The 17,193-nt window shown below is 41.5% G+C and overlaps 1 protein-coding gene across 9 annotated transcripts in view; it reads left to right on the top strand.

Moving 5' to 3' along the window:
• Positions 1–17,193, top strand: part of YEATS2 (YEATS domain containing 2) — a 59,871-nt gene that overhangs the window by 16,607 nt on the left and 26,071 nt on the right. For 8 of the 9 annotated variants that reach the window (XM_017835112.1, XM_017835111.1, XM_017835114.1 and 5 more), the window contains 14 exons: positions 740–998; positions 1,772–1,933; positions 3,150–3,265; positions 3,587–3,742; positions 4,462–4,635; positions 5,417–5,615; positions 8,210–8,341; positions 8,587–8,685; positions 9,701–9,812; positions 11,021–11,094; positions 12,130–12,209; positions 13,120–13,321; positions 14,677–14,903; positions 16,028–16,102. In XM_017835112.1, the coding sequence (XP_017690601.1) occupies positions 740–998; positions 1,772–1,933; positions 3,150–3,265; positions 3,587–3,742; positions 4,462–4,635; positions 5,417–5,615; positions 8,210–8,341; positions 8,587–8,685; positions 9,701–9,812; positions 11,021–11,094; positions 12,130–12,209; positions 13,120–13,321; positions 14,677–14,903; positions 16,028–16,102 (2,067 nt within the window). The remainder of the gene's footprint in view (positions 1–739; positions 999–1,771; positions 1,934–3,149; positions 3,266–3,586; positions 3,743–4,461; positions 4,636–5,416; positions 5,616–8,209; positions 8,342–8,586; positions 8,686–9,700; positions 9,813–11,020; positions 11,095–12,129; positions 12,210–13,119; positions 13,322–14,676; positions 14,904–16,027; positions 16,103–17,193) is intronic. The other variant, XM_017835113.1, reaches the window with a different exon arrangement.

Below are 17,193 nucleotides of genomic sequence, written 5' to 3'. Positions count from 1 at the left end.
GGTGAAATCGGCCCTACTTGAGAGGCAACTCAGGTGTTTTATTGTAGGAGTCGTGCCAGTGCAGTCCTGCTATGTCAGGAGTGACACAGCTTCTGAGAAGGCTCACTGCAGTGACAAGATGACAGATGTGTCAGAAATTGTCTCTATTCTTGCCTGCTTCCATTGTGGATAGAGTCAAATGATGTGCCAAGAATGAAAGATTACATACAGAACTTTCACATTTGCATAAGTTAATACTAATTTGCATTTGCAACAGTTCATTGTCCGTTTTACTGCCTTATTTGCCTGTTTGAGCAGGTCTGCAAACTCATGTTTCCCTGCAGTTACTGTCAACAGGTAAAATTGAAGCACTTTGTGGATTCTGCTTTGAGGCCTTACTTTTCCCAGGGAATCTGTTCCCATGAACATGTTGAAACTGAATTTCTGCATCTCTGTAATTCACCAAGGCAAGCTTTATCTTCAGCTGGAACTAAGCCATTCCTTATGTATCAGAAAAAAAGGAAGTGCCCTGTAATTTGAACGAACTTAATCTTTTGTGGGTGCTCTGAAATCCTGATTGTGTATAAGAGTTTATCGTTTTACTTGGGATTGGCCTCTTGCCGATTTAATTTTGTTTCTGAATGAAGCGCTTCTGTACGTGACCAGACATGTATGAAGTGTCCTGAAATATCTGGAGACGGAGGTCGTGCACCAGGATTGACATGCCAGCAGCGCATCACCCAACCCTTATTTGTTGCAGGTGGTTGGTGTCCCGGTTGGTTCTGCATTACAGTCGACGGTGAAACAAGCGGTGGCTATAAGTGGTGGCCAGATCCTTGTGGCAAAGTCTGGCTCTTCAGTAGCAAAGGCTGTTGGTTCGAAGCAGGTTGTGACTCAAGGTGTAGCCAAAGCCATCGTGAGTGGAGGTGGAGGGACAATTGTTGCTCAGCCTGTGCAGACTATAACAAAGGCACAGGTTTCTTCCACAGGTGCTCAGAAAAGTACATCTCAAGGCTCAGGTAGAGTAATTTTACTCCTTTTAATAGCTCATGATGGGTAGGCTTTGAGGGTCTGTAATGATTTATTCAGCTGCAACATAACTGTGTGTGGTTGAAAAACTTCAAAATGAGTAGAGAGCTCTGTAGGAAAGTTCAGGCTGACTGAGATTAAAGAAAATGTTAACTTTTTATCTGTAATAGGGAAGAGGGAGCACAAGTGCTTTAAAACATGCAGTGCTCTGTGAGTGGAGATCAGATAGATACGCTGGGGAATGTGCTGGAGACCTGGTAGACTTTCATGGAGCCAGATGTTACATTTTTGCCTGGCATTATGGTCCTTAGCTGCTCAAAGGGCTCCCCATAAATCCAACCAACAAGAGCCAGACTGTCCCTATTGCATTTTCACATCCAACGCAGTGCTTACAGGTGCAGGAGTATGGGCAGAAGCACCTTGCCTGTGTCTGCACACAGCTGGCTCTAGCTGAGCACGCCAGCTGGGGCTCTGAACTGTCAGAGGTGTGGTGCCTGGGGCTGGAGGAAGCCTGTAGACCCCATGACTGTGCTGCTTTGGCATGCAGCCATAAGTGGCACTGCACACAGAGAGATTTTTTTCCAGACCTATTAAAAAAACTCTCTGTGCATCAGTAGTGGAGTTAATCTGAGGTTAGGCCAGCTAAGTAGGGATTATTGAAGGCTAGCTGCATGTCACTCCGAGTACTTTCATCCTGTGCAGATTTCAGTGCTTCCTGCTTTCTGCAAGCAGCAGTTTTATTTCTTTTATTCTTTCTTTCTAGTGATGGCTACGCTGCAGTTACCAGCCACCAACCTGGCCAACTTGGCAAACTTACCACCAGGCACCAAGCTGTATCTCACCACCAACAGCAAGAATCCTTCTGGGAAAGGAAAACTGCTTTTGATACCCCAAGGAGCCATCCTGCGAGCCACAAATAATGCTAGTTAGTCTTGAAGGAAAATTTAATGAGTTAAATAATGTAATCACTGCATAATTAATATGTTTGGCATTTTTGCTATGAAGCATCCTGGTGCTGTGGAAGTCAGTAATGAGATGGGGTTTCTTTGTGCACAACAACCCATATGAGGTGCTTTTTAAGGCTGAGATCTCACGAGTGGCTTTAGTTTTCAATGAAACTGCTTTTCATGCTGTGCTCTCAATGCAGAAACATTTTTTTTGTTAACAGGCTTGTGAATCAAACTTTCTGTGAAATACTTGGAGAAAAACATGCTAAGATAGTTCTGAGGGGCAGTGCTTTGTTTATAATGTGCTGTTGCTGTAGGGAAGAAAAGCTTCAGGCTTTGGACTCTGTAGATGAAAAGATTGGTCATGAACCTTCTCCTCAATGCCATTCTTGAGACTTGGTTTGGGATGAGAGATGGATTGGGTGTAAACTTTTTGCTCCCGTCTCTTGATTTGGCCTCCCTGAAGTATTGTTCAGTGTAATGTATATCAGCAACCCAGCAACAGAGTACATGTCACTGAAGAAGCAGATACTCTTTCTGAAGGTATTTTTGGGCTTGTGGTGAGAACCTCTTTGGTTGAGATTTAGAGAGGCAGCTGGGTCAGTCCAACTTTGAAAATCTCAAAGGCATTGTGGAAGATCAGATACTTGTGATTTTTGTGACAGAGCCATGAGTATTTTTTTACCCTTATTTCTTACTGAGAGACTGAAGAAAAGTCACTGTTCAGCTTGTTCCTTCTGGAGGCAGAGCAATATCAAAGTGTCACTGCAAATTACTGCTTGGTATCCATTATTCTGTTAACCAAATTGCACTGAAACAGCCAATGAAAGTAAAATTAAGAACCCAGTGGGATTCAAAATATTTTTAGGGCTTTTGCTGCAGATTCATAACCTGCAAAAGAGTGATGAAAAGACTGGTTATCTGTTGGATAGCGTTTTCATTTGATAAGTTTGCTTGCCCACCAGCCCTCCTTACTCCCCTCATAGCTCCTTTTGTTCATAGTGTTTGCTGAGCTGTAAGAGAGCGCAGCAGCACATCTAAACTGTTCTGTACTGGGTAATAATGTTCCTTGGCTGCAAAACATGTGGCACCAAAGGTCTTGCCAAGTGTTTTCAAGTACTGTGTGTACAGGGATACTTTAGCAGCTGACTCTGTCTGATTACCAGAGGGTCAAGCCTTTTCCTCTGGTTACAGGTCTTCAGTCCGGATCTTCTACAAGTAGTGGAGGAGGAGGAGGAACCCAAAGCACAAGCAGTAACCTGTCACAGCACCTCACCTATACATCCTACATCCTGAAGCAGACACCCCAGGTCAGTGTCATAAGCATTTCAGTTAAAGCACATTGACTGCAGTGGTGGATGTCCTGTGGTTCTGTAGTGCACAAAACATTCTTGGACTACGGTGCCTAGATCTGTTTACCTCTTCTCCCCATCTGCTTCCATCAGAAAGTGTTCTGTAGCAAGAAGGCTGTGTCCAGCTTGTAGTGCAGAAGCGTCCACTGTATTTAGCAGTACTTTGCTTCAGAAGATGAAATGTTGTTGCATTATATCCACAGGCTTTTATCCTGTGTTTCTGTTGACTCTTAAGTGAGTTTCAAAGTGCTGACCTCCCTAACTTATTTTCTGGATCAGGGCACCTTTCTGGTTGGCCAGCCTTCGCCTCAGAGTTCTGGGAAGCAGCTCACTCCAGCATCAGTTGTTCAGGGCAGTGTAGGAGTTGGAGCATCTTCCACACAAGGACAAGCCCTAAAAGTGATAACTGGACAGAAAACAGCACTGTTTACACAGGTAATGTGCAAATGATGTGGTTCTTTCTTACCAGTTATTGTTTTGTCAGATAAAGTATAGGGACCACAGGCCACACACTGAGAGCTTTTCCCTTCATAATTGTTTGGTTTTATGTGCTTTTTTGTACAATTATGATGCTGGCTGTCCTATGATGAAGAAAGCATATCATACTACAGATTTCCAGCTTGCTTTCTCTTCTCAGAGGGGGTCAGCTTCCAAGCGGTGTAAACTTAGTTTGTAAATGAGCTCTGGGATTTCTTAGTGAAATAGAATTGGAAAACTGAACAGTGTCAGGTGCAGAAATGTCTAAATATTTGAACCTTACAAATGAGACACCTGCTAAAGCTGTTAAAAGTCTTTGGGTTTAGTATCTCTTTTTAAAAAAAACTATCTTTCCTTTTCTAAAAACTACCAGGTAGTCCCTATGAAATTCAAACTCCCCAAGAGTACCTATAATTGATTATCCAAAATTCAAGATTGATAGGCATATATTTGCAAAGTCAACAGTTTGATAAAGTTGATTTCTGAGGTGATAATTTTGTTCCAGCTATTATTGCCAGAATTTGATTTTTCCAAAAGTATTTTGAAAATATTTGCTAGTAGTATAAAAAGCGTTTGTCTTTTTCGTTTTGTTGTTTTTACCTTTTGGGTTGGTTTTTAAAGTCATTTAAAACCTGAACAAATGGACTTTTTTCCTTACTTTTCATTCTTTCTCCAAGGCTTCATCCAGTGGACAGACATCACTGGTGAAAATATCAGATGGGTCTATAAAATCAATACCTGCCTCATCCCAGCTCTCCAAACCTGGCACCACTGTGCTGAGAGTATCAGGAGGTGTTATCACCACAACTGCTGCTCCTGCCGTGGCCCTTCCCACAAATGGTGTCACCCAGGTGAGAAACAACCTTGCAGTATTCTGTAATGCAGTGTTTGTACTCCAGCCACTACAGTCCCAGGAAAGGACTTGGACTGCTTTTTTCCACTGTTGGTGTCCTTCCCAGTCAACTTTCTGGTGGGTCTGCTCCTATTTGTAGTAACCAGACTACAAATACTCCTGAGATCACAGCTCCTCCACAGTGCTGTCACAGGTTTCAGAGGCCAGCAGCAGCCTGAGTTTGTGCTCCCTGGTCCTGGCTGTGTTCAGAGGATGTCACTGCTCTCCACCCCAGGGGAGATGTGGCACTGCAGCCTTGGAAGGAGGTGGTTTGGCATAGAGGGAGGTGGGAAGCAAAACATTGGTATTCCTGGAGTGAATGCTCCTGTGTGTGGATGGAGCCACGTATCCAGTTGATGCAGGTTGTCCACCTGGAGTGGAGTTGCAGTTCATGGGGTGGGGAGGAGACAGCAAAACAAAGTAATTGCCTCTGATGGTTCCCCAAGCCTACTTCTTTCCATTAACCCCTAATCTTTGCTTCCCCACTGCTATTACCTGTGGGGAGGCAAAGATTAAACAAGTGGAGATTTGTGTGACACCATGCTGTCACAGCCTCCATTCTGTATGTGCCATCATTGTGTGTGGGTTTTTGGACATGAATTTGAGAACTTCTTGCTTCTCAGTGAATGGTAGATGAATACTTGGTTTTGCTACTTCTAGATATTACCTCATTGTGTTTAATTGTTGAATCACCTATGACATGAAAAGGAATTTGTTATCCCTCCTTGCCTCTTATGCAGCAAACAGATAATGCAGGTTCCAGTTCGTCATCTCCTGGAACTCCTGCAACAAAGACATCTGGACAGCAACACCAAATCTGTGTAAGCCAGAGCCAGTCTACTTCATCAGTAGTGAATAAGACTGCGACTTCCACTGTTGTAAGTGTTGCTTCCTTGATGACTACTGCAACGCCTATGACGGGAAAAGCTACAGTATCAGGTACTAAACTTCTTTTCCTAGAGAAAGTTAGGATCCAGGTGTGAGTTCTTTAGATGTCTTCACTATAAGTGGAAGAATATAGTCACCTGCATTTACGACTGTGTAAAAGTAAAGTCATGCTTTCTAAAACATCTTACGAGCATAACTTTCGGCTTAGCCAATGAAATGTCTAATTAATTTGGCACCCTTTTGGCACTGACTGTATCTATTACAAATAATAGAACAAGTTGCCCTTTGGTATTGGAGAGGGATTTTAGTTTTACTGCCACTAGACGATGCATTGTGCCTGTTCAGGAGTACAATGTGTCACTGAACGTGGAAACTATCAAGGTACCAGCACTACTACAGACTTGATTGGTTTGTGAGAGGGAACTCCACTGTACTCAGAGAACTGGCAATGAGCAGAATTTGTCTCTGAGGCTTCACATCTGCTCTGTTTGGCTTGGAAAGGAGAGATGTTGATTAGAGGGAACTGAAGGCTTTGAAGTCAAAATCCATTAAGTACGGTGAAGTAGGCTGGATCTGGGATGTTTTGAGGTAATAAAGATGGACTTGCCCTTATGTGAAGGGCAGTTCTCCTTATTCAGTTTTATTGTATTCCAGTATCTTTTGTGTGAGGGACGAGTAAATACAGCACATATGAGTGTTATGGGTTAAAATTGGAGATTTTCATTTAGATTAATTCACCCGCTGGCATGTTCTGTTCACTTGAAATGGTTTTTTGTGAAGTGAAAGTGGAGTAAAAATACAGAAAAGAGAAAATAAGTGACACTGAGTTCATCTGACAGTGTCTTTTTGAAGCAGCTCTTCTTGTTTCGTCTGTACTCAGTCTTCCAAAGTTCTCCTTTTTTATGACTGTGTTTTATGCAGAGCTTGAAAATAAACAGCATAGACTGCTAAGACTGACACAATCCTGCAAGAAGCAGTTGAGTATTTTTCTCTTTGCAAAGAAAGCCGCAAGGGTGTCTTTTTTTCTTTTTTTTGGTAGGAAATATGCCTTAATAAATAGCTTTCAGATTAAAATTCCCATTTAGGTATGAGAATGCTATCTAGATTTGGGTTTGGTTTAGGTTTTTTTGTAACCTGAGGCACTGACTTCGTTGTGAAAAACTCCTTCAAGAATCACAGAAGAACCAGTGGCTATAAAACATGTTATTTCAATGTATTAACAAACAAACAAAACCCCCAAACAAAACTGTGTTAAAATTCTGAACGTTGATGTTTTTAAAGGTAACTTTTTGAAAAGAATCTCAAATATTCCCTTGTTTTGCAACAAGCAATGTCTGTCACCCATCAGGCCAATAGTTAGTTCAAAAGGTCTCTTGTCACTGGCTTTGCTGTTGGGTCCCTTGCCATCTAACCTGACACATCAGTATGTCACACACAAAGGAATGGGTAATACCAGGTGAGTCTTCTTGCCTGGAGGTGAAAGCCTAACTTACCAGTGCTGGGCATCTTTTAAAACCAGGAGACATCGTCACCAGACCTTGCATATCTAGTACTTGGAAGGCAGCTATGTTTCTTAAACAATAATAAAAAAATATAAAGAGAAACGAACTTTATCTCAAAACAAAACATGAGTATAAAATTGCCATCATGAAGCTAAGGAATCCATTATTGTTAATGTTTTAAAATAAAAAGCTATGAACTTCCACAATCTGAAGAAAAGTTAGCTATAGATTGAATACAATTACATGGAAAATAGCTGGTTCACCAGTAAAAAGGATGGGCATAGGCCCAAATCACAGAGTTAATGTTGGCTGTAGTGGCTTGGGATGTCATCACAAGGAGATGACACATTGTGGAGGAGAGAGAGCTGACAGGTGCTGGGTACTCCTCACCCATGGGACTGTGGCACCACTTGGAGCTGTGCTGTTTTCCACCAACAAAGTGCTGCCATTGATAATGCTGTTAATATCTGGATGTTCTACTTGTTCTTTTGGCCTTGACTTAAATCAGGGATTTAGTTCAGTCCCCACTTTAATGTACTTCCTAGCCTGCTAAGCCATCCTTGTGGATGTATTCAGTGCATGTTAGAGAAAGACACAGAACACTCAGTTCAGGTACATCCTTCGTGAGACTTGCTGCACAGCAGCCTTGGGCTTGTCACTTTGTTGGAACACGGTTGATTGTGCCCTGCTGACTGCAGTGGATGCTGCAGCACTGGGACACCTCCATGGGATTGGCTGTGTGAGTACAACAGAGCTGTAGTTCACTGGCTTACCAGACTCTTGAGCACAAGGTCTGGTTCTGACAAGAGTGTTTTACTCTGTGCTGAGCCTGCTTCAGTGGAAAGGTTTGTGTTACATCAATTTTGCTTAAGATTCCTTAGGCAATTAGGAGACTTGCTTTACAACTGTCAGAGTGCTGTGCAGCATGTAATACTGTGCACACTGGTGCAGCACTCCAGTGTTTCAGCCATCATTTGTGTCAGTAAAAACTTGTCCTGACAGTTCACAGAACTGTGGCTTGTTAAGAGGATGGCAGTGCTCGCTTACATGCCATCCTGGCTCAAGCAGAAAGGGAGAGAAGTAGCTGGAGATAAACTAACTGGTGTGTTTTATTTAACATTTTGTCTTCCGTTCTTCTTGCAGGGTTGCTAAAAATCCACTCAAATCAGTCTAGTCCACAGCAGGCTGTTCTGACAGTTCCCAGCCAGCTTAAACAGCTCGGTGTAAACACAGCTTCTGGAGGTGTTCAGACAATACTCATGCCTATGAACAAAGGTAAAGGGCAGAGGAGGATGACAGATGGTGTTTGAAAATCCCCTTTGACACAGAAGAGCACTTGGTCACTGTTGGAACACATGGTCCAAAGTAGAGATAGAAGAAAATGTAGCAAGGAATTCATCCCTAAACTTTGTGCTGCAAAAACATTGTGTTGCTTCTGAACATGGTTATTTGTCAAAGTGTATGAAATTTGATTTTTTTTTTCTTCTTTGTTGCCCCCTTGTTTTTCTTTTCATCTCCAGTTTTACAGTCACTTTCTACCAGCAAAGTTTCAGCAGTTTCAGCTGTTACAGCAGCAAGTATGACTGCCCCTAGTCCCTCTACAGTATCCATCACTAAAGGTAACAAGGAATTTCTCAGTAAGATAAGTAGTAGAAATAAGCTGGTGCTGCTTTATGCAAGTGGCCTGACTATGAAAGTAGACTCTGACTGTGGGTTCCTTTATTTCCATTGTTAATAGGGTTTAAATCAAGTTAAAATGGCACCTGGGGACTAGGAAATCACATTGATTTCCCCCTCAACAAATGCCAAAGCATAGACAAGTACGGAGAGAAATGGGGATGTCCTAGGAAGCTCCCATGAGTGCCTTAAACACTTGTAGTTTCAATCCATATTTGCAGAACTGCACAGAGCAGCAAGCGTTCAGGCACAGGGACTGCATCCTCAGACACTGACTGTGGTGGGCGGTGCTGGAGGTTGCTCTCCAGCAGTACTAGATACAGACAGCGTGCGTCTGTGTGCACAGAGGGGGAAGATGTACTTTCAGTACCTCCCAGAATAAAGCTGGGGCAGAGCTGAGACACTTGGAGTCCAGTTCATGCAGAACTGTCCTGTGTCTGTCCCTCCCAGGAGCATGACCAGACTGTCTGGATGTTCTGGGTTGGGCACGTCTCTCTCCCTGCTTCTGTCTCGCCAGAGTTCTGTCCCAGACGTGAGAAAGTTCAGATGTCAGAATCAGTGATGTCTTCAAAAAAGTTATTGCTTTGAGATGTCACTTCTGGTTAAAACTTAGTACCTTTCTCTCCAGCTCTTTGTTTACAAAATGGCCAAGTACATTTGCAGCAGTTCAGTTTAGATCAGGCAGTCATATGCAAAACAGCAGCAATTGGTTATGCAGATTTTCTTAAAAGGATGAGATGTGAGCATGTTGAGATTTGGGGAGGGGGAGGAACATGTTATGGTGGCTCTCTTTCAGGAGAATTGAAGGTCAAATTTGTTCATGCTTCGCAATCGGGATGCAAACAACAAAGAAAGTGATGTTATGTAAGACCCTTAGTCTTCCTGGAGTCTCACAAGACACTGTTTATCAAGCTGGCTGGTACTTTTTGTCTTCAAATGTGTTCTGTTTCTTTGAAGTTAAGATGGAGCCTGATTCAACTGGACAGAACTGCAGTTCTGTGGGTACCCAAGAAAGCCAAGCAGCAGTGAAAACAGAAGAGAGCTCTGAACTTGGGAATTACGTTATCAAGTAATTGTTCATTTCTCTATAAGGATTTCTGATCTTTGAAATACCAGGGGAATGGAGATGGTTCTAGGGATGCATACTTTTGACTTAGAAATACGTCACAAAATCTTCTATCCCATACACTGCTGTAACAGTGCTAATCCTGTTGGGTGGCATTTGTTTCAGACAGTGTTGCAATATTTTCTTTGTAAATGGATTTCTATGTAAGGCTCACGAAAGGGGAAAAATTGAGTATTTGCAGTTGGTTTGGGCTTTGCTAGAATCACAAGCTGCTAAACCTCTTTATCATCCTCTGGATGATAATTCCCATTGCTATTGTGTGTCCTTAGTAAGGTTGAACTGCCCAGTGACATGCAGGTCAAAAAAGGGGCATCTGAAATAAATAGAACTGTCTGTCTTCTGGTCTCTCTGGTCCTGTTAAGGTCATGTACTTCTGTAATTACTTAGCATGAGGGCTGCCTTGCTTCAGAATTGGAATTAAATAATAATGAGTATTTATTCACTGGATGCTGTGAAATCCGGTGCCTTGTTTGTGATGCTCTTGCAAGTGCTTATTAGTGTTTCTTTTGCCAGAACTCAGTCTGCAGAATTTTCTTTGCGTATTTCCTGCAGTGTGTAGGATGTTTCTTCTGCTCTTGATTCCTCCAGTGGCTGACTTTCCTGTCTCCATGTTTTGAAAAGTTTTGTAATCCCAACATATCCCTGCAGACATTACCCTGATGGAGAGTATGTGTAGGAGAGAGGAATAAATCTTAAGTCACTACACACTGGAAATTATCTTAGTTAAAAAATAGCTGTTGGAAAATACAGCTCCTGACAGTTAAATAGAGTACGTCTGGTAAAGTAAACTCCTGTAAGTATGAAGTGTCCCATGAAGTATCCTGTGTTCCTACTGGGAGAGCCTGCACTGGTAGGTGCATCTTATCCCTTAAAGTAGTGTTGCAGCTTGCACTTGATACAGGAATTTCTTCCAAGCCTATCTTCAGTTTCTTCAGCTTGAAAATGTAGCTTCAGATGTGGACACTTTTTGGCAAGAGGAGGGGCTGTTTGAAATACCTTCCCTGGATTGGGGCATAACAAGTTTACCCTCATACTGCTATTTGTGATGCCTTGGGGCTAAAGACTTTAAACCATGCAGTGATTTTGAAACCTTTTCCAGCTGATTCATTGCTTCCAACAGTCTTCATTGTGATTCTTTTTATCCCTTGCAGCATAGAATATTTGGAGAACGTCCAGCAGCTTTTAACAGCAATAGTGAAGAAGGTCCCATTAATTGCTGAAAAAAGTAAGCAGTAAATGAAAAGACTTTGCTTCTTATTTTAAGTGTATCAACAGAATGCCTTGCATACTCTGTAGCCACAGAAGTTATTAAAAGGTGGAATGAAATGAAGCCATCCTCCCAGAGAGCTCTCTCCAGGGGTTGTTCTAAAGATGCTTAGAATTAGGTTCTTCCAGTAAAGCCAAATACATTGTTATCAGCCGTTAATAACTTGCATCTGGTTTTTGGTTACAAATAGATTGTATTTCTTCATATAATGGCTGCAAGTAGGTCTTCTTTTCCCTGGTTTGTCCTTAATGGATGTGCTTTTCTCTTCTTCTCTTTTTTCTTTTTTTTTTTTATTTTTTAAATATAATGCTGGGATTTTAGAATGCTTACAAGTACAATAACGTAGGTCAACACTGTAATGTGTTTGTTATTGGGGGTTTTGGTTTTTTCTAAACAAAAGGTGGTGATCTGCAGAGAAACATTTTATTTGTATATGGTACTTTATTATTTCACACCTCTTGCTCATGTACTTAACTGAAAATGTATCAGCTTTCTCTGCTAACTAATGCACTTTGAACACATGGTCCTAGAGGCTGAGTAGGACAGACCCTCTCAAGCACAGGCAGCAGAGTAGGAGTGGGAGGCACAGTAAAGCTTCCATTACATACAGCTCTCATGCTTTTCCCAGAAAACCTTTTCACTCTTGTTTTATTTTTACGTTGTAATTTGTTTGGAGGGGAAAAAAAGTTTTCCAAAGGAAGAGATTTTGATTAGTAAGACAGACTTACAGGTCTACATCATACAGTTTTTGAATGAAGAACAGCCTACAGCCACGGGTGTTTCTGTGTATGACCAAGACGGATGCTGGTTTTGCATCCAAATACCACAGTGTCAGTCCCTCTTGGAGAAAGCACAGTATTTGTAAGAATTAGTTAGTCATTGAGCCTGTGAGCATGATACACATTTCCCTTTCCTTTCTGCTAAATAACATCAAACCCAGAATCCATCTTGCTTACTAAAACCTTATTCAGTTTTTGACTTCATGTTTTTTAGGTGAGGACGTAAGCTCTTTTTGTGCCGGTTCAGTGGAACAGTATTACAGCTGGAATATTGGGAAGAGGAGGGCAGCCGAGGTAATCCTCTCCTGTGTTTCATAAGCAATCATTAGGAATACAAGAAAGATTTCTGAATTATGGAGCCTGCCTTCTTGTTGGCTGATTTGTTTTCTGAATCACTCTGTTCTTTTAAATGGCAGCATTCCTTATGGCAAGAGACACTGACTTATGTTCAGGTAGTGATCCTGTTTATTGTTCAGAGGCTTTCTCAAGCAGAAGGGATTCTGAAGGTTATTTTTCGGGTTATTCAAAATCAGATGGTTTTGAAACATTTTAAAACTCAATTTTTGCCAACTGTCCTGTTAACACTTTATCCTCATCACTCCTCTGTGGCATATTACAGTCATGGGAATTTTATAAAACTTTGTCTACCTTTTTATGGGATTGTGTCTGCTTTCTGTAGGAAGAGAATTGAGGGATTTGCTGTAAACAATGCTAGTGCTGAAGTAGATTGTCAGTTCACCAAAGATAAATATTTCAGTTAACTCGGACCTGTTTGTATTGTGATTATGCTTCTCCCTATTTCTTTATAACTTTGTCATCTTGTATGGTTTTACAGGGAAGATGTTAACATTGGTTAGATCTTTTGCTGTTGCCAATGACTGCAGAGTTAAATCAGATTTTAAGAAGCATATTTGATATTTGCTCTAGTGGATTTCTTGCACTATGCCATCTTAGGTGTTACTTGGGAGATGAGACATTTCAAGTCAAGACAAATTTGTCTAGGGCCCTGTAAATGCATGTCCCTTTTCTTGAGACTTACTTTGGATGATAAAGCAAAGTTTAAATGACCTGTCAGAAGTCATTCTGACTTCTGAGAAAATCATGTTCCTTTTTTCTCCTTGCAACCTGGATTATTGTTCTGGGCTGTAGGCTAACCTTAAATGTTTTAGCCAGTGTGATGAGCTTTCCCTTCGGTTTGTCACAGTGGCAGCGAGCAATGACAGTGAGAAAGATCCTACAGGAAATTGTAGAGAGGCATCCCAGGTTTCACAGTATTACCCCTCTGAAAACAAAGCATGTGGTGCACTGGTGTCGATGCCATGGCTACACTCCCCCGGACCCTGAGACCTTGCGGAACGACGAGGACTCGATTGAAGACGTGCTGACACAGATAGACAGTGAGCCAGGTGAGTGTGGAGGGACAGGAAGCTCCTTTCTGCCAAAGGCACCGTTTATTAAATGCCTTGAGATTGTGTGTATGTGCACACCTGTGCTGCTGCTTTGTTCTGAACTCGGTTCGCTCCGGAATAACCGAAGTTGGAGATTGCAAGGGCAGGCCTACAAGTGAGGCTGTCCCTTGCCCATATTAGTCCTGATGTTTTTCTGGGACCTCTTGGGTTTTATTGTGCTTTGGGTCCTGTGGAGGCCCAGAGTGGATAAGTCTCATGAAAGATGATTCTTGCTCCACAAATATAATCTTTTATAAATGGATACACAAAGTAAGCATAGGGAGTAATGACATTTCTACCCTTGGGCAAGCTTTAGCCTCTGTTAAGACTTACTGTGAAAACAGTATGAATGAGTTCAGCTACAAAACAAAAACCCCAAACCTGGCAGTGACAGTGTGGAGCTCAGTGTGGGTTAGTTTACCTCCAAAAGTGAGGTGAATTGGCTTATGTGAAGCTTCCCACTTTGTATTACAGCTGCTACATTATTCCAGCAGACATAGCTCTGGGACTCCACAGTTCATTTTAGTATGTATTAAACGTACATCTTTAATTTCATCCATTCTTCACAGTTAAGCTCTCTCGTTTCACCTTCAGCTAATCCCTCTCCCAAAGCTGAATGTTTTTCTGTTCTGATCATTCAGGGATTTTAGGTATTTCACAGAAGTGTATGGAATGGATTATACTTTGCGAAATCTGGCCCTGCATTGCAGTTGTTGAAGGTGGAAAGGAAGGCTAATATCTACCTTTTAATATTTTTAGCTAAATCACTAGATTTTTCTTTGTCTTTGAAGTTTATTGCATAGTTTTCCACTAAAGGTTTTACTGGCTCATGTTGATCATGAAGAGAAGAGGTTGCCCTTTTGTCATTCCACTGTGAATGTCTTCTGATTTTTTTTTCTCAAAAATCATGATAATGCTTGTCAGAATGTGAAAGATGATTTAGTGTTACATGATGCCTGCATAGTAGAAACTTCACCTCTCCAAGCAAATTGAAGAGCATCAGACTGGTTTGCCAGTTGCCAAAAAGCTTCTGTGAGAAAGTCTGGGAGACTGACATTAGCCTGGTTTTGTTTGAAATGCAGCCTTCTTGATTGGTGTAGGAGCACATGAGGGAGAGAGGACCACAAGTGTCATAAAGATATAATTAGAATGCTCTCAGTGACTCTTTACATTTCTGTGCATCTTTGTGTTTGGTAGGAACTACAAAAATAACTTGCAATTACGTTAATTTCTTACCATGTTTTGAGTGTGCATCTGTTTATAAACAGCTTTTCATAACCTATCATGTGTTTAATTGATTGCTTCTTTTTCAGAATGCCCTTCATCTTACAGCAGTGGTGAGGAGCTGTGCCGAAAAGTAGAGGAACTACAGCAATTTCTGAAACAAGAACCAGAACATGAAGAGGAAGTAGATATTCTCAACTTTAGCGAGCCATTAAAAATAAACATTAAGAAAGAACAGGAGGAGAAACAAGAAGAGATTAAGTTCTACATGGCTTCCTTGCCTGCATCGGAGTTTGTGAGGGACACTGCTGAGAAGGTAATAAGTGACTCATAAAGCTAATTGGAACTGTTGTTAAGCTAATTGTGGTCTTGCATTTATTTAGTTGCCTTTTTTTCATCTCTGGATTTTTTAATGAAAGTTTTTATAAATGCCCTGGAAAAATTGGACCTTCTGACTCATGACACTCAGCTGCCACTGCTGGCAGGAGAAAGGGAAGTGTACCAGCTGGCTGTATTGCAAGGCTTAGTACAGAAAAAAAATCATCTTGGAAAGCTAAAAGCAAGGATAAATGAGGAATGAGGAGCACTAGCACTGAATTTTTCCTGTGAAAGATTTGGACTTGTTCCTTGGACCAGTACTGTTTAATAGCAACTCCTGAGAAGGGGTTGTGATAAAGATTGGGCCACAGCAAACTTCTCGAGTGCTTGGATTGCTTCCTCCCATTCAAATCAGGGCAAAAGAAAGGGAGAGGGAGGTGTTCTGTCACCGCAGCAGGGAGGAGAGAGAGAAGACTGGCTTGGCTTGTAGGAAAGAGTGCTCACCATTGTACCAGCGGAGACGGAGCAGCAGGAGCGGTTTGCGTGCACCAGTTGTGGGAGAAAGAAAGGATCTGTCTCCACCTCACATGCTGACATCAAGGGACAAAGCTTTGGCTCTGCAGTGTATCCAGACTCTTGCTACATAGGTGACAAAGGCACAGACACAATGAGAGTGGGACTGAGGGATGAAACACTCTTTTGATGTGGAACTTTTGTGCCAGGAGTACTGTTCAAAGTGGTTTCAGTTGCCATAGTTGGGTGCAGGGAAGATGATGAGTAGATGGATTGAATATATGTACAGTTTTAAAATAGAGCTACTGTTCTCAATCCAAATATACCCAATGCAGCCTGGATTTTGTGTGAACTTTCTGAAACAAACATTAAAACCTGCTTTTGTTTCTTCTGACTTATGGAGACATTTCTGCAGGCTGTACTAATTTTCCCCAGATTTTTTTTTAAATGAAGCCTGAGATTATATTGCTTGGAAGTTCTGCAGTGTCTGCTTCTTTTTTAACTACCCTTTGTAATATTTTTTTTCCCTGTTAATCTCATCAAATCTGTAGTACAGCGTGAGTTGTGTTATTTGATGTACTAATTTTTTTTTCCTCTCATATTTTATAGATAGGGATTTCTTTTCAACCTGCTGAGGTACAAAAGAATGTTTATGCATCAGTAATAGAAGATATGATTTTAAAGGTAAGAAATTATTTCACAATAAGGACTTAAATGTAATTGTATTAACTCAGGAATTAGGAAAAAAATTGAATATCTTTATTAATATGCGTTTATGAAATTAGGAGATCAGGGTCTGATGTCTGTCTTTCTGCACATATGGGCAGGTATAAATCTGCCCAAAGAGTCATACACTTTTGTGAGTGTTTCCAGCTTTCTAACTGATTTGTTGACTTGGACACGGAACGGTGATTTGCAGATTCTCACTGCCACTAAGATACTGACTCATTCTGTAATTTTGAAAATACCTCTTACTTCGTCCTTCCCTTCATAACTGGGGGTGAATCTGCCAGAGTTGTGTAAGACTTGATTATTTTATACAAAGTTAGCTATTTTTCCCTAAATACCTTTCGGGTGCTTTGCTTATGTTGTCTCTGCTGGGAAACTGCTGAATTCCTGCAGACAGTAACAATTCTGCCTTGTATGAGAAACCATTCCTCTATCGTAATTGCTTTTGGAAGAACAGAGAAATGGTTTTGTACCAGCTTGGAACAGCATGGAGCTGGAGTTCTTGGGTTTGGACTGAAGGCTAACACAGATTATTTCTAGCAGCACCCTGCTGTATTTCATGCCAAAGATGATTTTGGGGGTTCTTTTTACAGACTGCTGCTTATTAGAAGGTGAGTTTTTAAAAAGCTAATTGGTTCCAGGTGGCACATGCACTCTTGTGCATGCCTGTGCTGTGCTCCCTGTTACTTAGCATAGTTAAATTCTGATAGAGATACATCCATTTGTAGACACAGATTGTAACCATCAGGTTGCTCCATTACAATTGTAGAGTTATGCCAGTTTTCCTGACTGAATATCCCAGAAATCTCTGCTCTGGTCTTGACACAGCACAGAAAGACAAAAGCCTTAATTACTTTTGACTGAACTTTGGTTAAACCAAGCGTTGGGCATACACCTGCTGGCTTCTTGCTGCCCAGACTAGAAGGTTTCTGAGGCAGTGTCTTGACCAGGAGGAGTAGTTGGCAAGCATGTATCAGTTCCCAGGAGAATATCTACAATCTGCCAAGTACAAAACCAGCTCTGGTGTGTGAGAGGAAGGGCCCTGA

The sequence above is a fragment of the Lepidothrix coronata genome, unplaced genomic scaffold, assembly GCF_001604755.1.
Source record: "Lepidothrix coronata isolate B3197 unplaced genomic scaffold, Lepidothrix_coronata-1.0 Scaffold248, whole genome shotgun sequence".
NCBI classification, from domain to species: domain Eukaryota; kingdom Metazoa; phylum Chordata; class Aves; order Passeriformes; family Pipridae; genus Lepidothrix; species Lepidothrix coronata.
This window is presented reverse-complemented; position numbering and strand designations above follow the sequence as displayed.